The sequence below is a fragment of the Calypte anna genome, chromosome 1, assembly GCF_003957555.1.
Source record: "Calypte anna isolate BGI_N300 chromosome 1, bCalAnn1_v1.p, whole genome shotgun sequence".
Taxonomy (NCBI): domain Eukaryota; kingdom Metazoa; phylum Chordata; class Aves; order Apodiformes; family Trochilidae; genus Calypte; species Calypte anna.
In genome coordinates this window covers 107,985,471-108,006,466 of record NC_044244.1, presented here as the reverse complement: position 1 = coordinate 108,006,466, position 20,996 = coordinate 107,985,471, and the positions used below count along the sequence as shown (strand labels likewise).

The following is a 20,996-nucleotide window of genomic DNA, read 5'->3' as shown; positions in this document are numbered from 1 at the left end:
TCTGTCGGGTTGTTGGGGTGGTTTTTTGTTTGGTTTTGGGGTTTTTTGGTTGGTTTTGGTTTGGTTAGGTTTTTGGGTTGGTTTTTTTTTGTTTTGTTTTGTTTTTTTGGCTGGAACTGCTCCAGCTCTGTGACCAGGAATTAACCTCCCACAATAAACCCGGCTGTTACATGATTACGGCTTACTAGGTCTTTAAAAAAAAAAAAAAAAACAACAAAACAAAAAAATTTAAAAAACGAAAAACAAACGGGGGAGAAAAAAACGTGCTGTATTAAGTCCGCCTATTAAAAACTGGAGCTGAACATAATTATTTTTTTTTTCCCTCCAGCTGGCACACAAGCCCCAGCTACATCTTTCTAAACTCTCCTACACTGGGGGAGGAGGGGATTTCAGAAGAATTCCTGAGCAGAAGAAGGGGGTTGTGAATAGAGGTATTTTCAGGTGCTAACGTCCATGGGAGATCTAATCCTGATGCCCACCCCTCACCACCGGAGCTCTGCGCTACTTTACAGGTCACCCTTCTCCAGAAAGCAGAATCCCCCATGCCCGGCACTCCTACAGAACCAAAGCGCTCCCGGTTGCTGCTCGCCGGGAGCTGCCTAGGGGAAGTTCCCAGCAGCTTTGTGTCGTCTCATTATCACTTTTACGGCTGGGAGATGCTTTACGTGTACAGACATACGATTAGATGCTATTACTTCTGCTAATATCAAAAGGGAAAACAAACAAACAAGTAATAATTGCAGTTCTTGGTGTCTCGGCTTTTCTCCCCACCCAGCTAGTGAGAGGCTTCGGGGTAAAAGGAAAGCTTCACCCCGACTCCTCTGGAGGTGCGGGGCAGAGGAGGAGGAGGAGGATGAGAGGCGGGATGGTGATCACACCGCAGCACCAGGCTTCCGATGCAGCGCATGCGGGAGAAGGAATACGTCCACTACCTGAAGCAAATGGGATCCGAGCTCCTTGGCCACGTTATCCAAGGGCCCTATCCTGCTCGGCTGTCCCCAGGCGTCGCCCAAACCTGCAAGGCAACCGAGGAGCTGGTTAGAGAGGGAAAAGAATCCGGGCTCTCAGTGTGAACATTGCGTGACAGCTCGCTGCCCCCGCAACCCACCTGATCTCCCCCTCTTCTCCTGTGAGAAGGACACGACGTGGGGGCTCAGGATCTGGGAAAGGCCGAGTCCCTTCCGCACATATGCATGGAAAGATAATTACTCTTTCTCTGGAGATCGCGGCCAGTGTATCACTGAGGACACACTTCCTCCCTCCCCGGAAAGGCTGCCTGCCCCATCGGCTCTGTCCTCTCTCTCCAGGTCGGCTCCGTCCTTGCCAGCAGCACTGTGCCCGTCCCCCTCTCCCCTGCGGTCGCGACGGGGAATCCTTGCCACGCAATGAGGTGCCAGAGCCCGCAACCTGTACAGGCCCAAGCCGGGGCACTTGGTGCTCATCCGTGGGGTACCTCACATGAAGGCAAAAGTAGCTGCGAGACACTCCTCTCTTCAATTTCTGCACCGGACCAGGCTTGCTCGCCGTGGGAAGTGCGGCAGTACAGCCCCTGACTCGCGGTCACAGCCCGTCCCGGTGCGACTCCCCCACACCCTATGTCTTCCTCCCCTGCTGCCGGCCGGCTGGATGGGTGGCAGCGTGGATTGCTCGAGGGTGCCGTTGCCGACGACCCCCACGCTAGCCAAGGCAGGTCCCAGTTAGGGAGGGGTATGGGAAGGTTAAAGAGGGACGCAGCGCAGTCTGGGAGAAACTACCCCGACGGCCGCTTCACCTGCGCAGGGACAGGACCGAACAATATGCCGATGTGATTGGACAGCTTCGCTTCCTTAGCCCCTATCTGATGCTAGCCCGACCCCGGCCGAGCTCCGGATCCACTGACCCGACAGGCCTGACTCGGCCCCGCCGTTCTGCCCCAGTGCCCCAGGACTGGGGGTAGCCCGTGAGTCCGACACTGCCTTGGTGACAGCGAAAGGTTTCTGATGAAGCTGTGTTCGTAGGGCGCTTGAGACTGACCTGGGGTTTATTTCGGTTTTTTGTTTGTTTGGGTTTTGTTTTTCATTTCCTCCCTGCAAAGAAGGCTGGCACCAGCTCCAGCTCTCTGGTGGAGCTGAGACCCCAACCCATGCCAGCCAAAGAGTTGAAGGTTCTTGTCGGCACCTGATGTCGGGCTTTTGCAGCGTGCCGTTCCCCGCAGGAGTGCACAGGTGGAGAGCAAGAGAGAGGGGTGGGACAGCATCCTTTTAATGCTTCCTTTCTGGAGAGAAAGGATAGCCTTAGGGGCCACAGCACCGCTTCTGAGAGACCGGGGAGCCCCAGGGTGTTTGCCTGCAGCCGAAAGGCGCTGCGGGAGGGCCGGCAGCGGGGGTGCTCGCTGCTGACATCCCGGGGGTGCTGGCAACAGGGACGAAGCGACGCGGACTCTACAAGCGGCCGCTCTCACTGCGGCCAGGGGGTGCAATGGATGCAGAGTCCTGCGCCCTTCAGCCCGGGGACGCCTCAGGGTCTATGCCAAGTGATGCGCAACTATGAAACAGAGCCTCGTTTTCTTCCTGTGCCCTCTCACTGACCAGCTGCTTTCAAAGAAACCTCTCGCTGCAAAACTTGCAGGGGCAAAGGGCGCTGTAGAGGGAGGCCCGCTCAGCTCTGTTACGGGAGCGAGATGTTGGCACTCAGCCTCCAGGAGCTCTGCAGCGTTTATGGAAGGTCTAAACTCCCCTTCTGAAGCCTTCCCACACCCTCGAACCATTTGGCCAAGCTTCCGCAGGTCTAGAAACGGTGGGAGCCTTTCTACACCTTCTTGGGGTGGACGGGATCTCCCACTGGAGGAACGGCGGGAGGCAGTGAGGGCACGTGGCGAAGCGTGGCTGCACTCAGTGATTCCCCCGCGTTTCGCATCCTCCCCGTATCCCAGTATCAGCTCTTGCCAGGCAAAGCACAAAGGACTCTCGAGTTCCCAACGCCAGGCAGGTCAACTCAGGGACCTTGGCCGGCCCTGACACCTCCTTTCTGCCATCGCAAGGCAGCAGCAGCACCCAACGTCAGTCACAAGACGAGGCGTCTGTCTGTCTGCCCCAGCGGGTCCCTCCGAAACAGAATTGCACCGGTGTGCAGCGGTGCCTTCTTATGACTAGGGAAAGGACAGCTTCTCTTTGGTTGGACAAATATTTGGACACGCACTGGGAAATTTGTTTTGGAGAACCAAACGAAAAATTACACTTTTCTACCGCTGTTTCCCAACTCGTACTTTGGAGAAAGCTCCTAAACGTCCAGGGGCCCGTAAAAATGTTTGCTCTGCTGAAACGCTGCTTTCCCTGAGGCAGAAAGTTTGAGGTCTGCAAAGAAATCCTGCAGTCTCTTTTCCGAGACGGTAAAAAGTGCGAACGATAGAGTCAATCCCGGTTCTTCGCGTCTTAGCCTTATGTACTAATTTCAAGTCTCGGCACATGGGATTGTAGCCTTACAAAGAAGGTTACTTGCAACGGTGTATGGGCTGTCCTGAAATGAGCCCTAACGAAGGACGAAGCAGATTTTACTCTTCGAGCCACTCACAGAAGCTCTTCAAGAACAAACTGTGTCATTGCCGCATGGCAATCTGCACCCTCCTGTCCGCTAGAGCTGGCCAGGTACGATTTCACAGCATTCCCAAAATCTTCGCTATTTTTGAGGTTCTTTCCTAATCCTGACAAAAGGAAAAAAAATTTTAAATTGCTTCTGCAGATTATTCCCTTTGAAGTAGAAAATTGGAGTTGCAATTGCGAACTCGTATAAAACGTAAACCCCTTTGGTGGATCAGCCTGGTATTCGCCTAAGCTTATTTTAAAGCCGATGATTTTATCATTTAATCCACCAGCAGATCACTTTAAAGATGGAAACGAAACGCATAAAACGTTACGTTGAGATAAAGGACTAATGCCCATTAAGTTGTCTTCCGAGAGATTTAAAAAATCGTAGTCTACGTCTTGTAAACATATGGATGCAATAGACTCAGACGAGGTGCTCCTGCCCAGCCACTAAATAACGCACATTTTCACTCACTGGACTGGAGCGAGGCCAAAAAAGTTGCCGATACAAAGAGCGCGTTTCCTACATCGCTTAAACACAGTGGGAGTGTGCTGGGGTGGCCTTGGCCGGGAAGGGGTCTCCGACGGGGAAGACTGCCTCATCTCCGGCACGGTTTCTGCAACCGGTGATGTACCGGACTGGTCATTTCGAAGGAAACGTTTTTAAAAATGCCCAATTTCAGCATGAGTTACCTGCGACGATGGACCAGAGAGCTATTACCCTGCGAGTGAGCGAGTAGCTGCCGCATCCTTCCCGCAAGTTATGGGAACATCCTTGGGGGTGGCCTGTCCCCCTTTGCAGTGCTACAGAGTAAAAAATCGCCCACCGCCAGGGGGTTGGGGCCGCTCCGGGCGCTGTCGATAGCGTAAAGCCCAGAAAGCCGGACCCGGGCTCAGAAGCAGAGCCCGCCCCGGCGGGCTGCAGCTGGCACGGCGAAAGGTGACTCGCCGGTCCCAGGCTCAACCTCCTCTGTCCTGGCATCCCGCCGTCGGCAAACACAGACGAGATGGGCCCCTCTCCTTGTTTGTCCTCCATTTACTGCTGTCTGCATCGAACGTGGGTCTCATCCCCATGAGGACAAGGACCCTGCTGAGGAGACAGAACGGACAGGCACAGCGGAATGGCTGGCAGGGGAGACGGCAGCAAAGCGAAGGGGGAAGTAACTGGCCATAATCACAATAGTGCCGGCCAGCCTCCCCGGGCACCGGGACACAGGTTAGGTTCCGACTGCAGCGTCCTAAGGACAGGTAGGGGTGCACGATCACCCCAAAGTACGTGATACGTGTGTCTCTGAAAGACGTGAGGACTCTCATACGAGCGCGTCTGGCTCCCTGCGGGCAAACCCGATAATTACCATCTTTTGACATCTCTGGCTATTTATCAAAGTACCTCAGTATTCATTTCATACCATTTCCAAGTTTCCAGGCAGAGGGGGGAGTTAAACTGTAATAAGATCTAAAAATATTTGAAAACAACTCCCACCTTTGCTCTCTAAATACATATATTCATACAAACACGTTGGAAAACCCAGTAGCTTTTCTGCCCGGGACTCTGCTAAAACAATTACTTAGCGATGCATTATGTTAAGTATCGGATTGCCCTGTAACTTGGAGCATTTCCTTTGTGCCTACTGTATTGTACCCCGGCTCACCCGGAGCTCACGGTTCCCCTGCGTTATTCAGTCACAGTTCTTCACAAGGAACCTAGGACAACTACAAGCGTCGGGTTTTTCAGTGCCGCCTCTCCTGTGGGATGTTTCCTCAGCGCAGCTGTGCTAGGAGAGCAACGGGGAAATTAGAGGGGAGGGGTAGGGGGGCGGAGAGCTGCCAGTCCCGGCAGCCTCCGGAGACCGGGCGAAGGCGGCCCTGCCCTCCATTTAGCCTTGAGTCCCTTGTTTAGGTCAGGCCCAGGTTTGAATGGGGAGAAGGTGTAGCCTGTCAGTCCGTGAGACACTGGGTCACGGGCACTTTGTCCTAAACCCCATCTGCAGCGGCGGCCGAGGTATCTCAAACTCGACGGCACAGCGGATCACACCGCTGTGATCCGAGGGGCCAAGGCGTGTCTGGAACAGACGGGGAGGCCCTGGTTCCGGTGTGTCGGGGGTAACCTCTGCTGGTGATGGGGGCAGCTTCCCCTCCCCCCCCCCGTGGTTGCTTTGGGAAGGAGTTGTGTTAGCTTCGACAGGGATGTGCTGGCCCACCTGCCTCCTCTCTGCGAGCTCAGTGTCACCGGATGGAAAGGAGGCCAAGGGCTGGGTGATGGGGAATGATGGACGCAAAATTCAAGATAATAATAATAATAATAATTTTTTAAAAATTAAAAAACCCAGTAAGAAAATGGAAAAAGGCTTAGTACCATAGGAAAAACAAACAAACAAACAAAACCCCACAATCCTCCCTCCCCCCCCCAAAAAAAACCCAACAAAAAGGCCCTAGAACAAAAAACGAATAACAAAACCTCCAGTACAGCCAGACAAACCCAAGCCCAGCTTTTCCCTGCGAAACGCCAGATCATAGGCCCGAAAGCGGCAGCACGACAAAATAGCGAGATCCGTGGCATAGCCACAACTACGACGGCAGTGACCCCCGCCCTCTCTGCCTCCCTCCCTCTCTCCTCGCCGGGCGTGAGAGGCCGGACCGACACCACCCCTGGCCGTCCCTGCACCTCACGGCCGGCTGGGAAGGACCATGCAGCTCCAGGGAAGGTCCTAATGGCACTTTTGTCTTAATAAGACCTTTAATGCCTCTATTAGCGGTTATTACAATAGAGGCACGGTTACAAAGAGGGATTATTCACGCCGCTGGTTCGGTCTTTATTTATTTAATTAGTTAATGAAGGTCTTCCGAGTGGACGTGAAAATTAGATGAAAGAGCCGCAATTAGCCTTGATTTTATTTTTTTTTTAAATACATTAATAGTCAGGTTTAAATAGGGACCGAAAACTCTGTATAATTTATATTGTCTGCGTCTCAGAATAAGGAACATCTAAAATCGACCGCTGAGTAATTCAGATTGTTTTGTATGGCACACATTATTTTTCACGTCACTTGATAATTAGCTCTTTACCATCCTGTTTAAACATCCATAAATGTGCATTTTTAATGCCAGTTTTGGAAAGGGAGAAGCTCACGATTTAACCAGTCTGCCATAACCGGAGGGAAGAGAATCGCGGTTTTTAAACATGATTCCTTCTAGCGTCTATTTCTTTTGCTCACTCGTTTTTAGAAAAAAAAATAAAATACTGCCACTCAAGCCAGAAGTCCCGTGGTGTATTTTTCTTCTACAGAAACAAATGTCTTGGCAAAAAATCAAAACACAAAAGACCATCTTACAGAGCAGAAGCTCGGGGGAGGCTGTAGGTTACTGTCTCCTGGACTTTAATTCATGAATCTAAAGGTCAGAGTGAAACCGCACGGCAAAATCTGTGATATTAAAGCACGAAACTGTGCTTTGCAGAGCTTGCACTTCGAGAAAAGAAAGAAGATGGAATATAAATCTCTTTTCGTTCTCACTTCTTTGAGGCTGATAGGGCGCCTCTGTGGGGAGATCAGTGAGTTCAGTCCAAAATGTGCATCTTCAGGAAATCCCTGGCCGGGATGCTCAGGGGGGAGACCTGCCTGAACCCGCTTACAAGACTCGTCCAAGCACTGGGACCAAACACCTCGGTGAGGGTCTCAAGCTTCGCCTAAAGCATGTGTCAGCTCTCTCTGGAAATAACGCGGGTGGGGAAGCCATCCACCAGAGTTTTTAAAAGCACAGCCCTCTCCCTCTCTTCCCCTTCAGTCTAGACAGATCTGGAAGCCAGTTTTATAGCTGGACAACATCTCTGATCACACTGGTTGCATCTACTCCTCGTCTAACACACATACAGAAGGCGTATCAGGCCTCTGTGTGTGTATGTTTGTGTCTCTGTCACTGCTGGCTGGAAGAAGTAAAATCCTTTGAACCTAACGGCAGTGATGCCTCTATGCCGGCTGGGGCGGCGGGACCCGAGGCGGCGGCAGCATCTCCGGGGAAGACTCCCGGGGGACCTCGGCTCCCACTGCCGTGAGAGCAGGGGCTGGAGGGTAGCGAGGCAGCCTGTTATGTGCCCACCCCCATTTAAATCCACAGGACCTCGAGCATGAGTAACTCCCATCCATCCATCTGGTTTATCATGCCCGAAAGGGCCCTTTCCCCAGGTTTTGCTCTCTCCAGAGTTTAAGATGTCGTGCCAGGCAGCCTTTTCGGGTTTTTTGGCCTTCTCCCCTCCTCCTCCTCCCAGTAAGGCCAACTGGAAACCACCAGCCGCAAAAAAAAGGGGGGGGGAGGGAGAGATGAGGGGAGGGATGAGAAGAGAGGACCCCCTTCTCCTCCCTCCGCACACAGATCCGGAGAGAAAGGGAAGAGAGGGGCAACGCGGGGCCATGTGCCGTCAGGCACCCCACCCCCAGCCCCCGACAGGCACTAAAGAGCCCTTACTGCATCCGGCGGGGGAAAGAGGGCACTGCCCGCTGTTGCCTCTCTCCAGTTTTTCCCCTTGGTCTCCAGCCTCCCAAGGCACTAAACGTACGGCTTTGGGACCGGGGGCTGTTATTTCCCCGTGCTGTCATCCCTGGGTAGAAAGCTTTGGTTTTAAATGTATTTCCATCCGTACTTAAGACGATGAAAGATCAGGAATTCGCTGTATGCATTTAAACGTTACTCTTAATAAGCAGAGTGTGCGGAAGCGCACGCCCGGCCTGTTTAAGGAAGACAGACACATAAAACACATCCGAGCTGTGGTTATAAACACGCTATCGGGGTCGTCTTGTTGCTCTGGAGGATCAGTAGGGCTGGAAAAGCAGGGACACATTCAGCAACATCTCGAAAAGTGCCATTTTCCTTCCATTCTAAATCAAAGGCATTCGGGGGCATGTTTCCGAGCCAGAACCAGCGAGCGGCCCCCCAAATTACGACGCGCTATTTCTCATGGGGACATTTCCCGATGGCAGATAATGGCTGGAAATTGCAGCGGAGCAGCGCCTCGCTTTCCCTTGCTCTGGTAACTCGGCGTACTTTGGGAGCGCACTCTAAAGGAGTCCTGGCTTTCTGTAATACTGCTAGTACTTGCTCTCGAAATTACTGAATTAGATGACCAGAACGGTAAGCTTTTATCGTTTTAGGAGTGGGGTTATTTCCACCCCTTGCACCTTATATATATATATATATATATATACACATTTTTTTTTTTTTAAATTTGCAGACTTATAATAATGTCCTTAGAAGCCGCGACGAAGAGAGTAGACCTTTCACTCCGGAATTTGCTAATTCTTTCACCACTTTCCCGTACGAAGAGGCACAAACAAATGACAAAGTGGGGATCTGGGCTTTATTTAGCCACTCGCAGACACTAACCAGCGTTTCATTTCATGTCTCCTATCAGCTCAGCGGCGGCACCGATAGTACGAGGGGGCTATGGCTCCCCGCGCCCAAACCAGCCCCAGCCGGGCTCCCTTTCGGAGCTCGGGGTTAGGTGCTAGGGTGGTCGGGGCTGTCTGGACTATACCCCGGGGAAAGGAGATAGCGATGTCAGGCCTGGAGGCTGCGTGTCTCCGAGAAGAACTGCAAGAGCTCCTGGCTCTCGCCGCCCCGCGCAGCCCTGTCCCCTTACGGCTCCGGCCGGGGAGCAGTGAGGTCTCGGCTCCGCTCCGGGATAGGCTAGGCTCGGACCGGCCCTCCCTGCTCTCCCCGGCCCCAGGAGGAGGCGGAGGGCCCCGCTGCCAAGCCACAGCGACTTATTTTCCAACCTGCTTCCCTACCTTCAGAAAACTCCAACCAAAACAAAACAACAATAACACCCACGCTATTTGTTTTCCCCGGAGGCCGTGCCTGGTCATCTACAGGAGCGTCTTGCAGAGGGGCCTCCTCGGGGGCCGGGGCGGCTGCCTCTTGGGGCTACAGATGCTGGGCACGGCGGAGCAGAGCGGAGATCGCTTCGGGACTGTACCCCCGAGCAGACGGAGCTAAACCGGCGGCAAAGGAGGGGGAAGGAGAAAGGGAGGCTTAACCAGAGGGTTCTCCCCTGCAGCCGCCGCCTTGGGGCTGCCCACCCCCTCCTCGGCCGCCAGCCCGGCGGAACCCTCGGTCGCCATCCCCGCGCAGCCCGTACCCGCGGGGGCAGCTCCCGGGAGATTGGTCTTCCTACGCGCGGCCGCAGCGAGTTGTTTTCGGGTTTAGGCCTCCCAGGACCAGAGCTGCTACTTGCAGTCTGTCTTCCGCACGCCACCCCAGCGGCAAGCCTTGGTTTTCGGGCAGCGCAACGCTGCCTCCTCCTTTTCCCAGTCAAGAGGGAAAAGTCCTTTTCCACCATCGGCTGCTTTCCCTCGCTCTCCCCCCTTTTGCCACCCAGCCGTGGGACCCTTCAGGAATCCCCTTTCCTCACAGGACGTAGATACTCGGGATAGTCTCGGGGTATGTTGTGTTCCCCATCCCATCCTATGTCTGACCGTCCCCCGTACCCCTCCCTCCCCCCCACTCTTTCGGGCCACAGCGCTGCCCCTTCCCTCCTGTGTGGGCCAGGAGGGAGGTAGACAGTCCCTCCCGTGTTGGTTACCTTCGGGGAAGACGGCTCGCATTTTCAGGTAGCTGGTCGTGAGGCGGATGATGGACGCTTTGTCCAGCTGGGAGGTGATGGCTGAGGGCAGGGGCAGGAGTTTGGCCAGTTCGTAGAATTCTCCATTTTCTTTTTCCCGTCTAGTCTTTGCCGCGTTCTTGGATTTTTCCTTCATCGCGACTACTGCAAGGCGAAGATGACACTGGCATATTAGACCCGATTCTTCCGAATTGCAGGGGGCATGGATTTCGGCTTCAGGGTTAGTATTTTCGTTTAAAGAAGGAAGGGAGTTCACCCAAATAAAATAAAATAAGAATTGAAAACAAAACTCAAATTCAACCAACCAACAACAACAACAACAAAAAAACCCACAATAAAAAGGGGAGAAAAAAAGTAGGGGGGGAAGGGGAGGGAAAAAAGCTAAACCGACCAAATAAAACAAACAAAAAAACCCCAGCACCAACAGAACTGGTGCGTGAAGGGGGGAGACAATCTCTGAGCCACAACCACGGCAGGCAAGCGGCTCGGGAGAAGGCAGTTCTGCTCTGACACTGCAGTATCTAGCTTCAAAACCGAGACTGAAAGACCTACACGGTCCTCTGCCTGCAGTTGGAATCGGATCTTCTCCTCAACGGAGAGCAAAGCACTGGGTTCCCTTCACTGAAGGATTTCTTCTACTCAATGCTTCTCCGTCCAAAATAACAATTAAAAAAATAGTGTCCACGCAAGAAATCATTGGGCTAAGCAGGCTGAACCATTTTTGGACAATTTGTCTCTTAAAAAAAAAAAAAAAAAAAAAAAAAGAAAAGAAAATAAAAAGAGAGAAAGGAGAAGGAAGACCGAACTGCTCGTTTAACGAAGTGCAAAATAATCTGGTCCCAGAGCCTGAGATGCCGAGGAGACGACGAGCCGGCAAGGCAGCCCCCAGCTAAACGAAAGTCAAAGCTGGTGCGGGGGGAGCTGATGACTGGAGTGCTTCGAAAACACAAGCTCGCAATTCCTTCAGACGTTTCCCTCTCGGCCAGCTCTCTGCGGGCGGCGGCTGGTTTCGCAGCGGAAAGATGTTCTACCCCGTCCCCGAGGGGCTACTTCAGCGCCGGGGTACGGGGGGCGCCGAGCCCGGCGGGGCTGCAGCGGCGGCTGCGGAGGTGGGCTGGCGGCGGGGCTGCGGACACAGGGAGCTTCTGGCTGCGGGTCTGATCCCGCCGCTCCGGCCGCTGCGCCCAGCTCCAAATGTGGTTCTCATGCGGAGTCAAATTAAAGGATCCGTTTTCCTCGGGACCAGTGCCACTTCAGCGTTGTCTCTTTCCAAACAAGTCCGAGCGCTGGCAAAGGCGCAGGTTCAAATTTTTTTTAATTGTTTGGGTTTGTTTGAATTTTCCCCGTCCTTTTAAAGAAAAATAATTTGCAAGATCAGGAATTGTTTCTTTTATTATTAGTAGTATTATTAGTAGTAGTATTAGTATTATTTGTGACGGATTACAAGAGCAAAGCAGTGGCTCTTTCTCGCAGACATGCCTTTCAAAGGCACAGTTTCAATTGCTACATTTACCTCCTGCAAGTAGCAGCGATCCTCACCATACGGCAAGGATCAAAGTTAGAATTCCCCTTCTCTCGGAAATCCTCGCCGCCACACTCCTCGCCTGAAAGCACCGATATCTCCTCTTTTTTTCCTCCCTACCCGCCCTCCCCCCCCTTTTTTTTTTTTTTTTTTTTTTTTTTTTTTCCTCAGGGGCAGAAGGAGCTCTGAAGTGGACCCTTCGGTTAATTCTTTAGCAAAGGCTGCAGAAAGCCAGGAGAGCCTCAAGAGGGGAGGGGATAATGTATCCGTGACGTGTCCTCCCGCGCAGCGCCCTCCGAGGGACCCAAATACAGAGGAGCCAGAAAAGAGCCGCAATTAGCACTTGCGGTGGGATGGGAGGCCGGGGTGAGGGTAGCCAGGGGCGGGGGGGCCGTTTGCTGTGGCAGCCCGAGCCCTCTCCCCCCAACTTCCCTAAGTGGCCGCGGAGCGTCGGCGGGAACCCGCGACCCCCTTTGCCCCGTAACCTACTGCCGCTCACGGGGGGCTCGTAACCCCACCCTGCAGCCGGGACAAGGGCATGTGTGCGGCCCTCCTTCACCAGACCCACTGAGCCGCCATTAAGTCACCCCAGCACTTTCCTCTGTTTTTCTGGAGCTGGGTAAAGGTCCAAGATACACCTGCACACACACATATGTATGTACATCATACATAAGGCACATGCATAAGTGTGTATCTCACACATTTATATTATATACACACATTGCATATATAAATTTGTATGCACGCTTATAGACATGTACGCACATGAGTATTTTTTAAAATCCACACATGCACACACATATAAATACATATATATATATACATACATATATATATATGTACACAGGGCTCCTAGCCCTGCTGGGTGCAGTGAGATTGGAAACGCGGGTCGAGCTCCGGGGGAGGCGGTAGACACTTCACAGGAGCCCCGCAGCTCTCCCCGCCGGTGCTATACCGGCTCATCGGAGCCCGACGTGACTCTCCGCTGCACGCTCGGTAGCTGATGACCAGGGTTTGACCCCGAAGACGCTTCCCAGGAGGAAGGTGAAGAAACTTCCCGGGCTTTTTTGGAGTCCCTTCCGAACCTTCTCCCTCTCCCTTCGGGCGGCAGAGTGCCGGAGACGGCCCCACGTATGGCGACGTGGGCAGCTCCGGGAGACACGGAGCTCACGGGTCTGTAACCGCAGGGCTCGGAGCCATTTTTGCAGAGATTGTCACAGCGGTCGCTAAAACAAAAACAATTTTCGTGTCTCCCCTCCACGCCAGAGCCAAGTTCTGAGCGACAGGATTAACCCCGGCCTGAACAGGACAATGCCGTGCCCGGCCCGGTTCCTACCCGACCGGAGCACTTCGCTCTCCAGGGGGGGGAGGGGTAGTACATACGTGGGGACACGCATACACCTTCTCCCACGGACAACTGGCCCTGCCCAGCGTCCCTTGCAGAAAACTGTCCCACTATCCGGTTGCGCGCAGACACGCGTGGCTGCAGCACCCTCCCGACCTGGCGGGGGGAGCCGGGCTTCGGTCGGTGATTAAAGCAGTGAGGAGAAAACCCTCGGTTAGAAGAAAAGGAGGGACACGGCAGAGCGGCTAGCAGAGCTCAGAGAGATGGGGCTTCACAACCGCGGACGCGGAGAGGGCTCCGAGGGGGATGGGATTGCCGGTTTGCAAAACACAATGCACCGGTCCTTAATATTAATCCCCGGGAGAGGCCTGGCCGACGGGCGAGTGTGTTTGCTTAAGCTCGCCCGCCCCTCTGTAATTATCCTATTACACCAGAAAGGGCCCGGCCCGGCGTTGCCGAGGGAAAGGCCACGCTCTTTAACCTCCCCGTCGCCGGCGGAGGCCCCGTCTCCGCGGACGGGACTTGCGCGGCCCTCCGCACCCGCACCGCTATCCCGGTTCTCCCCTCCCGAACCTCCCGGGGAATCCAGCTTTCTCACCGTTCCCGGGGGATGGAGAGGAGGCAGCTTGGGGCACCTTCTGCATCTACTACTCGAAACCTGGGGCAAGGAGGGGGAGAACGGCCCCTGACGGGCCCCGAGTCCTGCCTGCACGATCTCTTGTCCTGTCCCAAATCCTGGGTCAGGTACCCGGTACCGCGCCTGTCCCTTGTCTGGTTCACCTGGGGGAAAGCGGCTTTTCCAAGGAAGGCGGCGCGGACGCTCTCATGCTCCCGCCGTCCTGGGTGGGATTTAGGCTAGAGCTGGCTTCCAGGTCAAGGAAATCCGAGCGAAACGGTTGCGAAGGGGAGCCAGGGCGATGTCACTCGTTTTACCCTCTTGCTCTGTCCTTTTTACCCGCAAAATAGGAGTAGCCTGTATCCCTCTCGCAGGGGTACCCCTCTCACAGGGACACTTGTCACAGATTTGGGGACGGCAGATCTGGTCGCCGATAAAACCCGCCGCTGTGTTTTTCTTTTTACGGAAGCATACTCTCACTTGGACTTTTAGCCGAGCAGCACAAACTAAAACTAATCTAGAAAAAAACATCAGTCGAAAAGAAACTTTAGCCTTTCGAGGAAATTCTCAAAGTTCAATACAGCCTCCGCCCGCCGTTGAAACTGGACTTATTAGCAGAGGTAGGAAAAAAAAGAGAGAGAGAGAGAAGAAAAAAATACGTCCCCCCCCAAAATAAAACCCAAAAAACCAACCAAAACAAAACAGGGGAAAAATATTCAATATTTTAACTGTATTTCAAGGCAGGTCCTAACGAGTCTTGTATAGTAAGCTCCGCGATGGCTAACCCCGAGAAGGAAACTTAATGGGACATTTCTGTGTCCTGTAAAAAAATATAGGGAAGAGCGATTTGGTCTCAAAGGAAAATGAGAGGGTAGCACGGAGGTTTGCAGAGAGGGCAGGTATGCGAATGTTTGCAACAAAATCCCGACAGAAAAAAAAGAAAAAATATGTTGCAACAGGGGTGGCCCAAACCTGTCGAGATGGATTGGCAATACTCTACTCCGTAAGTCCGAGGTGCCTGCAGAGACCTTCGGGGAACGGCTTTCCTCCGTCCGTTTTAATAAGAAACTCCACGCCAAGACGAAAATAAAAAAAGGACAATAAGAAAAAAATCCAATAAATTATTATAAATGTTCAGGTAATATTTTCACTGATACTTTATCGTTGAATTATAAACTGGGCGCACACAAGAAGCACTTTTATTTAGCAACGTTTTTCCTTGATTCGACCGGGCAGCTCTTCACCGGGCAGGAGAAAAAGGGAGAGCGTTTCTTTCTCAGGTGAGCTGTGATGCGGATAAACATTCCGTCTTTCATTATTATTTTTTTTCTCACCTGAAGGTTTAAACTAAAAATGGAAAATAAAGAGGAAAATGTGTGTTGAAAAAAGCCACCACCCCATAAACAAACTCCATCCGCAGCACCTCCGTCCCCACTCACAAACTGCCGGGCTACAGATCGTCGGAAAACACCGGGGCTTGAGCGGAGGAGCTGAGCCCTTGCTCTCCCCACGGCCTGTGTATTTGGGGGGGTTATCCACGGTGCGACCGCGAAGGGAGGGGTGTGACGGGGTCTGCCGAGCGCTGAGCCCGCGCGTGTCCGGGGGACAAGCCCGAGGGACTTATTTTACACCGGAGCGGGGAGGCGATATCCCGGGGGATGTGCTGATGAAGGAGTAGCTCGAACCGAGAAGGGGTTTAACGCCTTTTTAATTTTTATTTTCTTTTGTAATCCTTCAAGAGACACAAATAGCGCCTGGCAGGAGGCGTGTGTCCCGGCACAGGAGGGATCCTGTGTGCAGGGGGGTTGACAGCCCCACCGCCGCTCCCCTCTCGGCCCCCCCCCACCCCTCCTCCCAGCCAGCCCGGGCGGCGGTCACAGTGGGGAACCAGAGGAGGGGGCAGAGAGGGAGGGTTTCCAGAGGGACTTGGGGCACAATTTACGGAGATTGTCACATTTCGGAGGGGACGGAGGTGAGCATGAAGGGCCCAGGCAGGGGCAGGCGACAGGCCAGGGCTCGCCGTCCACCCATGTCCGTGAAAGCGATCCCGGTCCCACCCAGTCAGCTCTTGAGACAAACACCTTGGCAGGGCCGTGGATTTGGTGTTTCACGTTCGTGTAGTTTCCCTGCCTTTTTCCGCATAACACATGCAAGGCTAGACGGGTCCAGAAGGGGACAAAAAGGGCTGCGCAGGGGCTAAGAGCAGTGCGGGTCTTAACTTTGGTCTGATGTGCTTAACTAACGTATTAACTGTGAGAAATACCACCGAGTTCCTCAGGAAAGAAAATATCATCAGATGTTTTAACATTTACGGGCTGCAACATCAGCACTGGTATGAGCTCCAGAACTAGCAGAGCTTATTGTCCCCGGAGGAATCCCTTGTATTTTTTTTCCCTGTAACTACTGTTCCCAAGTGTGGATGTATACACACACACGCTCACACACACAAATCCTATAAATGCTAATAAAACAGATTCCTCAGGATTTGTTTAACTTTCCCTGGCACCACAATCTTATATTGATATTCAATGGGGTTACTAGTGTGCATGAGGATTACTAGTTAAGCAGAAGACCACAGGATCAACCTTCTAGTATGGCACTTGAACATGTCCTTACAAATAAGTAAGGTAGGAAACATAAGCATTGACAATACGATTAATTTGCACTGAATACTTGAAAGGGAAAAAGGAAGTTAAATCATGGTACTAGAATTATTAAACTATGCAGAATTGAGGCCGCCGGTTACAAGGGATCGTTTTCAGGTCTTTACTTGAAGCTGTATTACTGCTATTGTCCAACCTTTGCTGGCCACATGGGACAACATTTGGCAACCGGACAGAAAACTATTTCTACTGGGTATGAACTGGAAATCTCCAGCTGGAGTGTGGATCCCATTTCTAATCAGAGTGCAGGGAAGGAAAACTCAGTGCTCTGTCTCGTTACTCACACAGCATTTTTAGAGTTCGTCAAAAGCGGCTTGAGATAATTATCCAGAAAAATAGCTGCTGTTTGAAAATGACATAGGGGTTGTTTTTTTCCCTAGAACCAGTAAATTTGTTTTTTTTTTTTCTCTACATGATGTACAATAGTACATGATGTACATGATGTAAAGTGTTTTTACATAGGGTACAGTGATAATGTAGGCATGCAACACTGTAGGAGCTGTCAGAGTTGATGGACTGATCCAAATGGATGACATTTGGAAAAAATATGTCTAAGTTAAAAACACTGAATGCTCATGTTTGGGTCCGGTTTTCAGTTTCAGTTTTCTAAGGAGAATAAAGTTGTTTTGTTCAGCTCAACTTTTTTTTTCCTTTTTAATTTTTATTTTTTTTTCCAACGGGACCTGGAATTTGATGACTTTTCTGAAAGGATTTTCATAAATCTCATATAATTGATATTAATTATGATGCCCAAACTTTCATGGCTCAACATTTGCTTCTGCTGACATATGCTGCAAACCGTATTTCTTTTAATTACAGGAGATAGTTTAAAAGGTGAAAGTTGTCCTTGGGAACAGGAGAGCGAATGTATCAATCACAGAGAGGAAGCTTCTAGGCTGAAGAAATAGGAAAAGTCTAGTAGGAAAAGCACACAGTGGAGCATTTTTGCTCTATCTGTCTGAAGTCGTTTGAACATTATGAAGGTCAGTGTAGGTATTTTTATTTACTTTTTTAAAAGTTATGTTCAGTGACTTGAACTTGTTTTCTCAGTGGCCCTCAGCTTACATGAATAGTGGGACTAATCTGGTGGAGATGAGTAATGGATCTGTGAGGAATTGAGGAATTCTGATGCAAAAACATCTCTCTGTTTTTTGGTGGTATTTTATGCTGCCTGGCATTCAATATATTATATAATGGCTGTCAGAAGAACTTTGGTAATACTTTATGGTAAAACTTATAAATTATTTAGTCATGATTTACAAATGATGAATGTAATACACTATTTATACATAATTATTTGATGTTTTACTACGCTCTAAGCACATTAATAAGCAAATGTATATGCTCTCGTTAAGTACTGTACCTCTGATTTTTTGTAACATCCTGATTTAATATTTATGCATTTGTCCATTGGACACTTTGTAACATATGTAACAGCTTACTTTAAAATAGGTATTTTACCATGTAAGGACAGTGAAACTGAGAATAATCTATTCACATGGGAGCAATCACTGCAAAGGAGAAGGTATGGAGATGGGAAGCAGAGGTTCTAGTGAAGGTCACTTCTGGGATGTTAAGACCTCAGCCCTGCAAATTAAAGTGTATCAGCCAGCTTTTCAAGCCACCAGCTTAAAACAACGTGGAGTACTCACATCAGTGCATCTTAGTGTGGTTTTACAGGACATGATTCCTTTTGGTTCAAAAGGCAAGGCATGGTGTTTTGTTTGAAATGGGTTGCAAGTCTCCCAGTCTTGCCCCTTGCAGAGTCACGGCTTTGTGGGTGTGTAGGTACCCATGTGAGTTGACCTCACAGAAGGCAGAATGCAAGAGATGTTCCTCACCTCTGCTCATGACTTTCCAATAGTAAAAAGTCAGGTTTTTTTCCTTCTCATCACCATGAACTTCCCCAGTATCAGTGAAATAGAGAAGTTATGCCATTTGGATGGGAATTGACAGAATACAATTATATTTGCCATTGAAACACTTCAAAAGCATCCTTCGTGAGTACACAAGGCATTTGCTTGTATTGGTAACTCACTGCTCAACAAACTCACAGCAGCAAGCTGAGCTGCAAGTCAGTCAGCAAATGTATGTGAAAAGTGGAGCTACTCTCAGTATAGGAACTTGCTGCTATTTATCATTATTGTTTCCAGCTTGGGCTTTAAGTTTGCCTTCTTACTTTTGTCAGGGTTCATGTTATCAAGATTTCCATGCTTTTATTACAGAAACTTGGGATATGTATAATCTCAACAAAGACAACTCAAGTTCAGTCTCTGTTAACATCTGAAAGATACTCACAAGATACTGCCCTCAGAAATGATCTGTTTGACCTTTAGACACTGATCCTGAAATTTGATCCCCAAGACTCACCAATACCAAAGAATTAGAAACTTCAGTCACTGCCATCTGAATGTGCTTTTGGTTTCAGAGCTCAAGGCCAAGATCCAGAAAGGGACTTGGGAAGAGTGCAGATGCTGAAGTTTAAAGTGGGAATGCTGAGCACTTCCACTCAGTTGCTGGCTAATAATGGATATATTGAAAGCACAATTTTCACCACTTCAACTCCCCAGACACACCCCTCAGGCTCGGCAAGGCAGAATTAGCATGGTATCTACTGCAGACCCAGGAAGCCAGTGTTCCTCTTTTTTCTCTCTGTTGATCTTTGCCCAACACAGACAATGAATAAGTGGTGAAAATGACCTGAAAATTTCTTCCTCTCCATGATTAACAGGAGAGAGGTACTAATTTTATACACAAGAAAGATCAGTCAGATATGATTGTGAATATCCAGATTCCCTCCTTTGTATGGAGGGATTCAAACCCAAGCTTTGAATGTCATGTGGTGGGTTGACCCTGGCTGGACACTACATGCTCACCAAAGACACTCTCTCATCCTGCTCTTCAGGTAGAGAGGAGAGAAAAGATAGCGAAAAGCTCATGGGTCAGGAAAAGGACAGGGAGATCACTTAAGAATTGCTTTCATGATCTGAAGAGACTCAACTTGGGGAAAAAATAATTTATTACCAATCAAATCAGAATAGGATAATGAGAAATAAAACCTAAATCTTAAAATACTTCCCTTCTTCCCCATCTCAGCTTCACTCCCAGTTTCTCTACCTCCTCCTCCCAGTGGCACATGGGAATAGGAATAGGGGTTAGGGTCAGTTCATCACACATTGTCTCTGCTGTTCTTTCATCCTCAGGGTGTGGACTCCTCACACCCTTCCCCTGCTCCCACCCATGGGAGTCAGGGGAATGGCATGCCTCACCATGGTCTTCACTACAGGCTGCAGAGGAATCTGTTACAGTTTCTGGAAGGCCTCCTACCCTCCTTCTTCACTGACCTTGGTGCCTGCAGAGTTGTTCCTCAGACAGTCTCACCCCCCTCTTCTGACTGCTGCTGGTGTTGCCAGTTTCCCTTCCCTCCCAGCTCCCTTCTTAGATGATAAGAGGTGCTATCACTGTCACTGATGGGCTTAGCCTTGGCCAGTGGTGGGTCTGTCCTGCAGCCAGCTGGCATTTGCTCTATCAGACACAGTGGAAACCTCTACCAGCTTCTCACAGAAGCCACTGCTGTTGCCCTCTCCCCATCAATACATTGTCTTGCAAACTCAGTCCACTCTTCTATGAAGACTGTGTTTAAAGTAACAGAGCTTGCCCATTTGAGTGCTTAAGTGTGGTACTCTCCTACTGAATTGACTTCAGTGTGCACAGAAGAATCAAGATTTACTGGGGAAGGGACAAAGCTCTGATGCCTTGTTGAAGAGGCATGTTTGTTAGTTTTAAATGTATATTATTTGAAAACAGACATTACACATAAATGCAGTGAAAGTCTTTGGAACAGGATGAGGTGCAGGACTCCTTTCTCCCAGTCAACTGTGCTGCTAAGCAGGTTAGGGTCACTTTTTTCCCCCCTTAATTTATTTTCCTTTAGTTTAGTGTGAACAGGAGGGGTGGAGATTATCAGCCTCATTTTCATCCTTGAGTTGTTAAAAGAATGGAGATAAAAGTTTGAACTTCCTCAGAGTCTTTTGAATATTCCTCATTTCATTAATTCAGGACCACTGTCTGGTATACCAGAAGCATGAGGAAAACTGGTGTTCTTTCTCCAGTCTTAGAGCTTAAGCAGTTTTTTCTGCTTTTCTTCTTCAAACCCCAAACCCAACAAATAAATTAACAAAGAAAGAAAATAAAAAGACTGGAAGAAAATCCCAGTCAGGGAACCTCATGATGAAGAAGATACCAAAATCTGATGTAGGACGAACGCTGCAAGAATCAGCCCACTCAGCATCTCCCCATGGCTAGCTTACATTTTTCATTGCTCAGCTTTTTTAATGCATTTCCTTTTGAAAAGCTCAATCCCACAGCAGTTTAGGTAGGTAACACTTGGTTTGAAAATAATGGTAGGGTTTGGGTTATTTATGAGAAGCTACAACAAAACCTTTAGGTCTCCAAGGTAAAGTTTCTTTTACATTTTCCTATATAAAAAAACTAAGAGAAATTTATTTTCACATTTCTATGAAGTAGTACAAAAATTATTCAGCTGTTTTCTGGTCCTACTCATTAGGAGTTTCTGAACATTTTTGTGATCATCTCTTCTCATATAACCATCTCCATATAACAAACTTCAACTAAATAAAATTCTTGGGCAAAAGGCTCCCAAATGGAGGCTACCAT

At 50.1% G+C, this 20,996-nt stretch overlaps 1 protein-coding gene and 1 long non-coding RNA gene across 2 annotated transcripts in view; both read right to left on the bottom strand.

The window, feature by feature from the left end:
• The window catches only part of SIM2 (SIM bHLH transcription factor 2), a 59,415-nt gene extending 48,923 nt beyond the window's left edge, over positions 1-10,492 (bottom strand). Inside the window, exons 1-2 of the mRNA XM_008496642.2 lie at positions 10,135-10,492; positions 933-1,015 (exon numbers count right to left, since the gene is read on the bottom strand). Of these exons, the coding sequence (XP_008494864.1) occupies positions 933-1,015; positions 10,135-10,309 (258 nt within the window). The 5' untranslated portion in view covers positions 10,310-10,492. The remainder of the gene's footprint in view (positions 1-932; positions 1,016-10,134) is intronic.
• A 405-nt stretch (positions 10,493-10,897) lies between these two features.
• On the bottom strand, positions 10,898-11,790 carry LOC115599266. Its single transcript, XR_003988261.1, has 2 exons — positions 11,687-11,790; positions 10,898-11,521 (listed from the first exon to the last, which is right to left on the bottom strand). It is a non-coding gene; the product is annotated as an uncharacterized LOC115599266 (long non-coding RNA).
• Between the last annotated feature and the right edge of the window lie 9,206 nt (positions 11,791-20,996).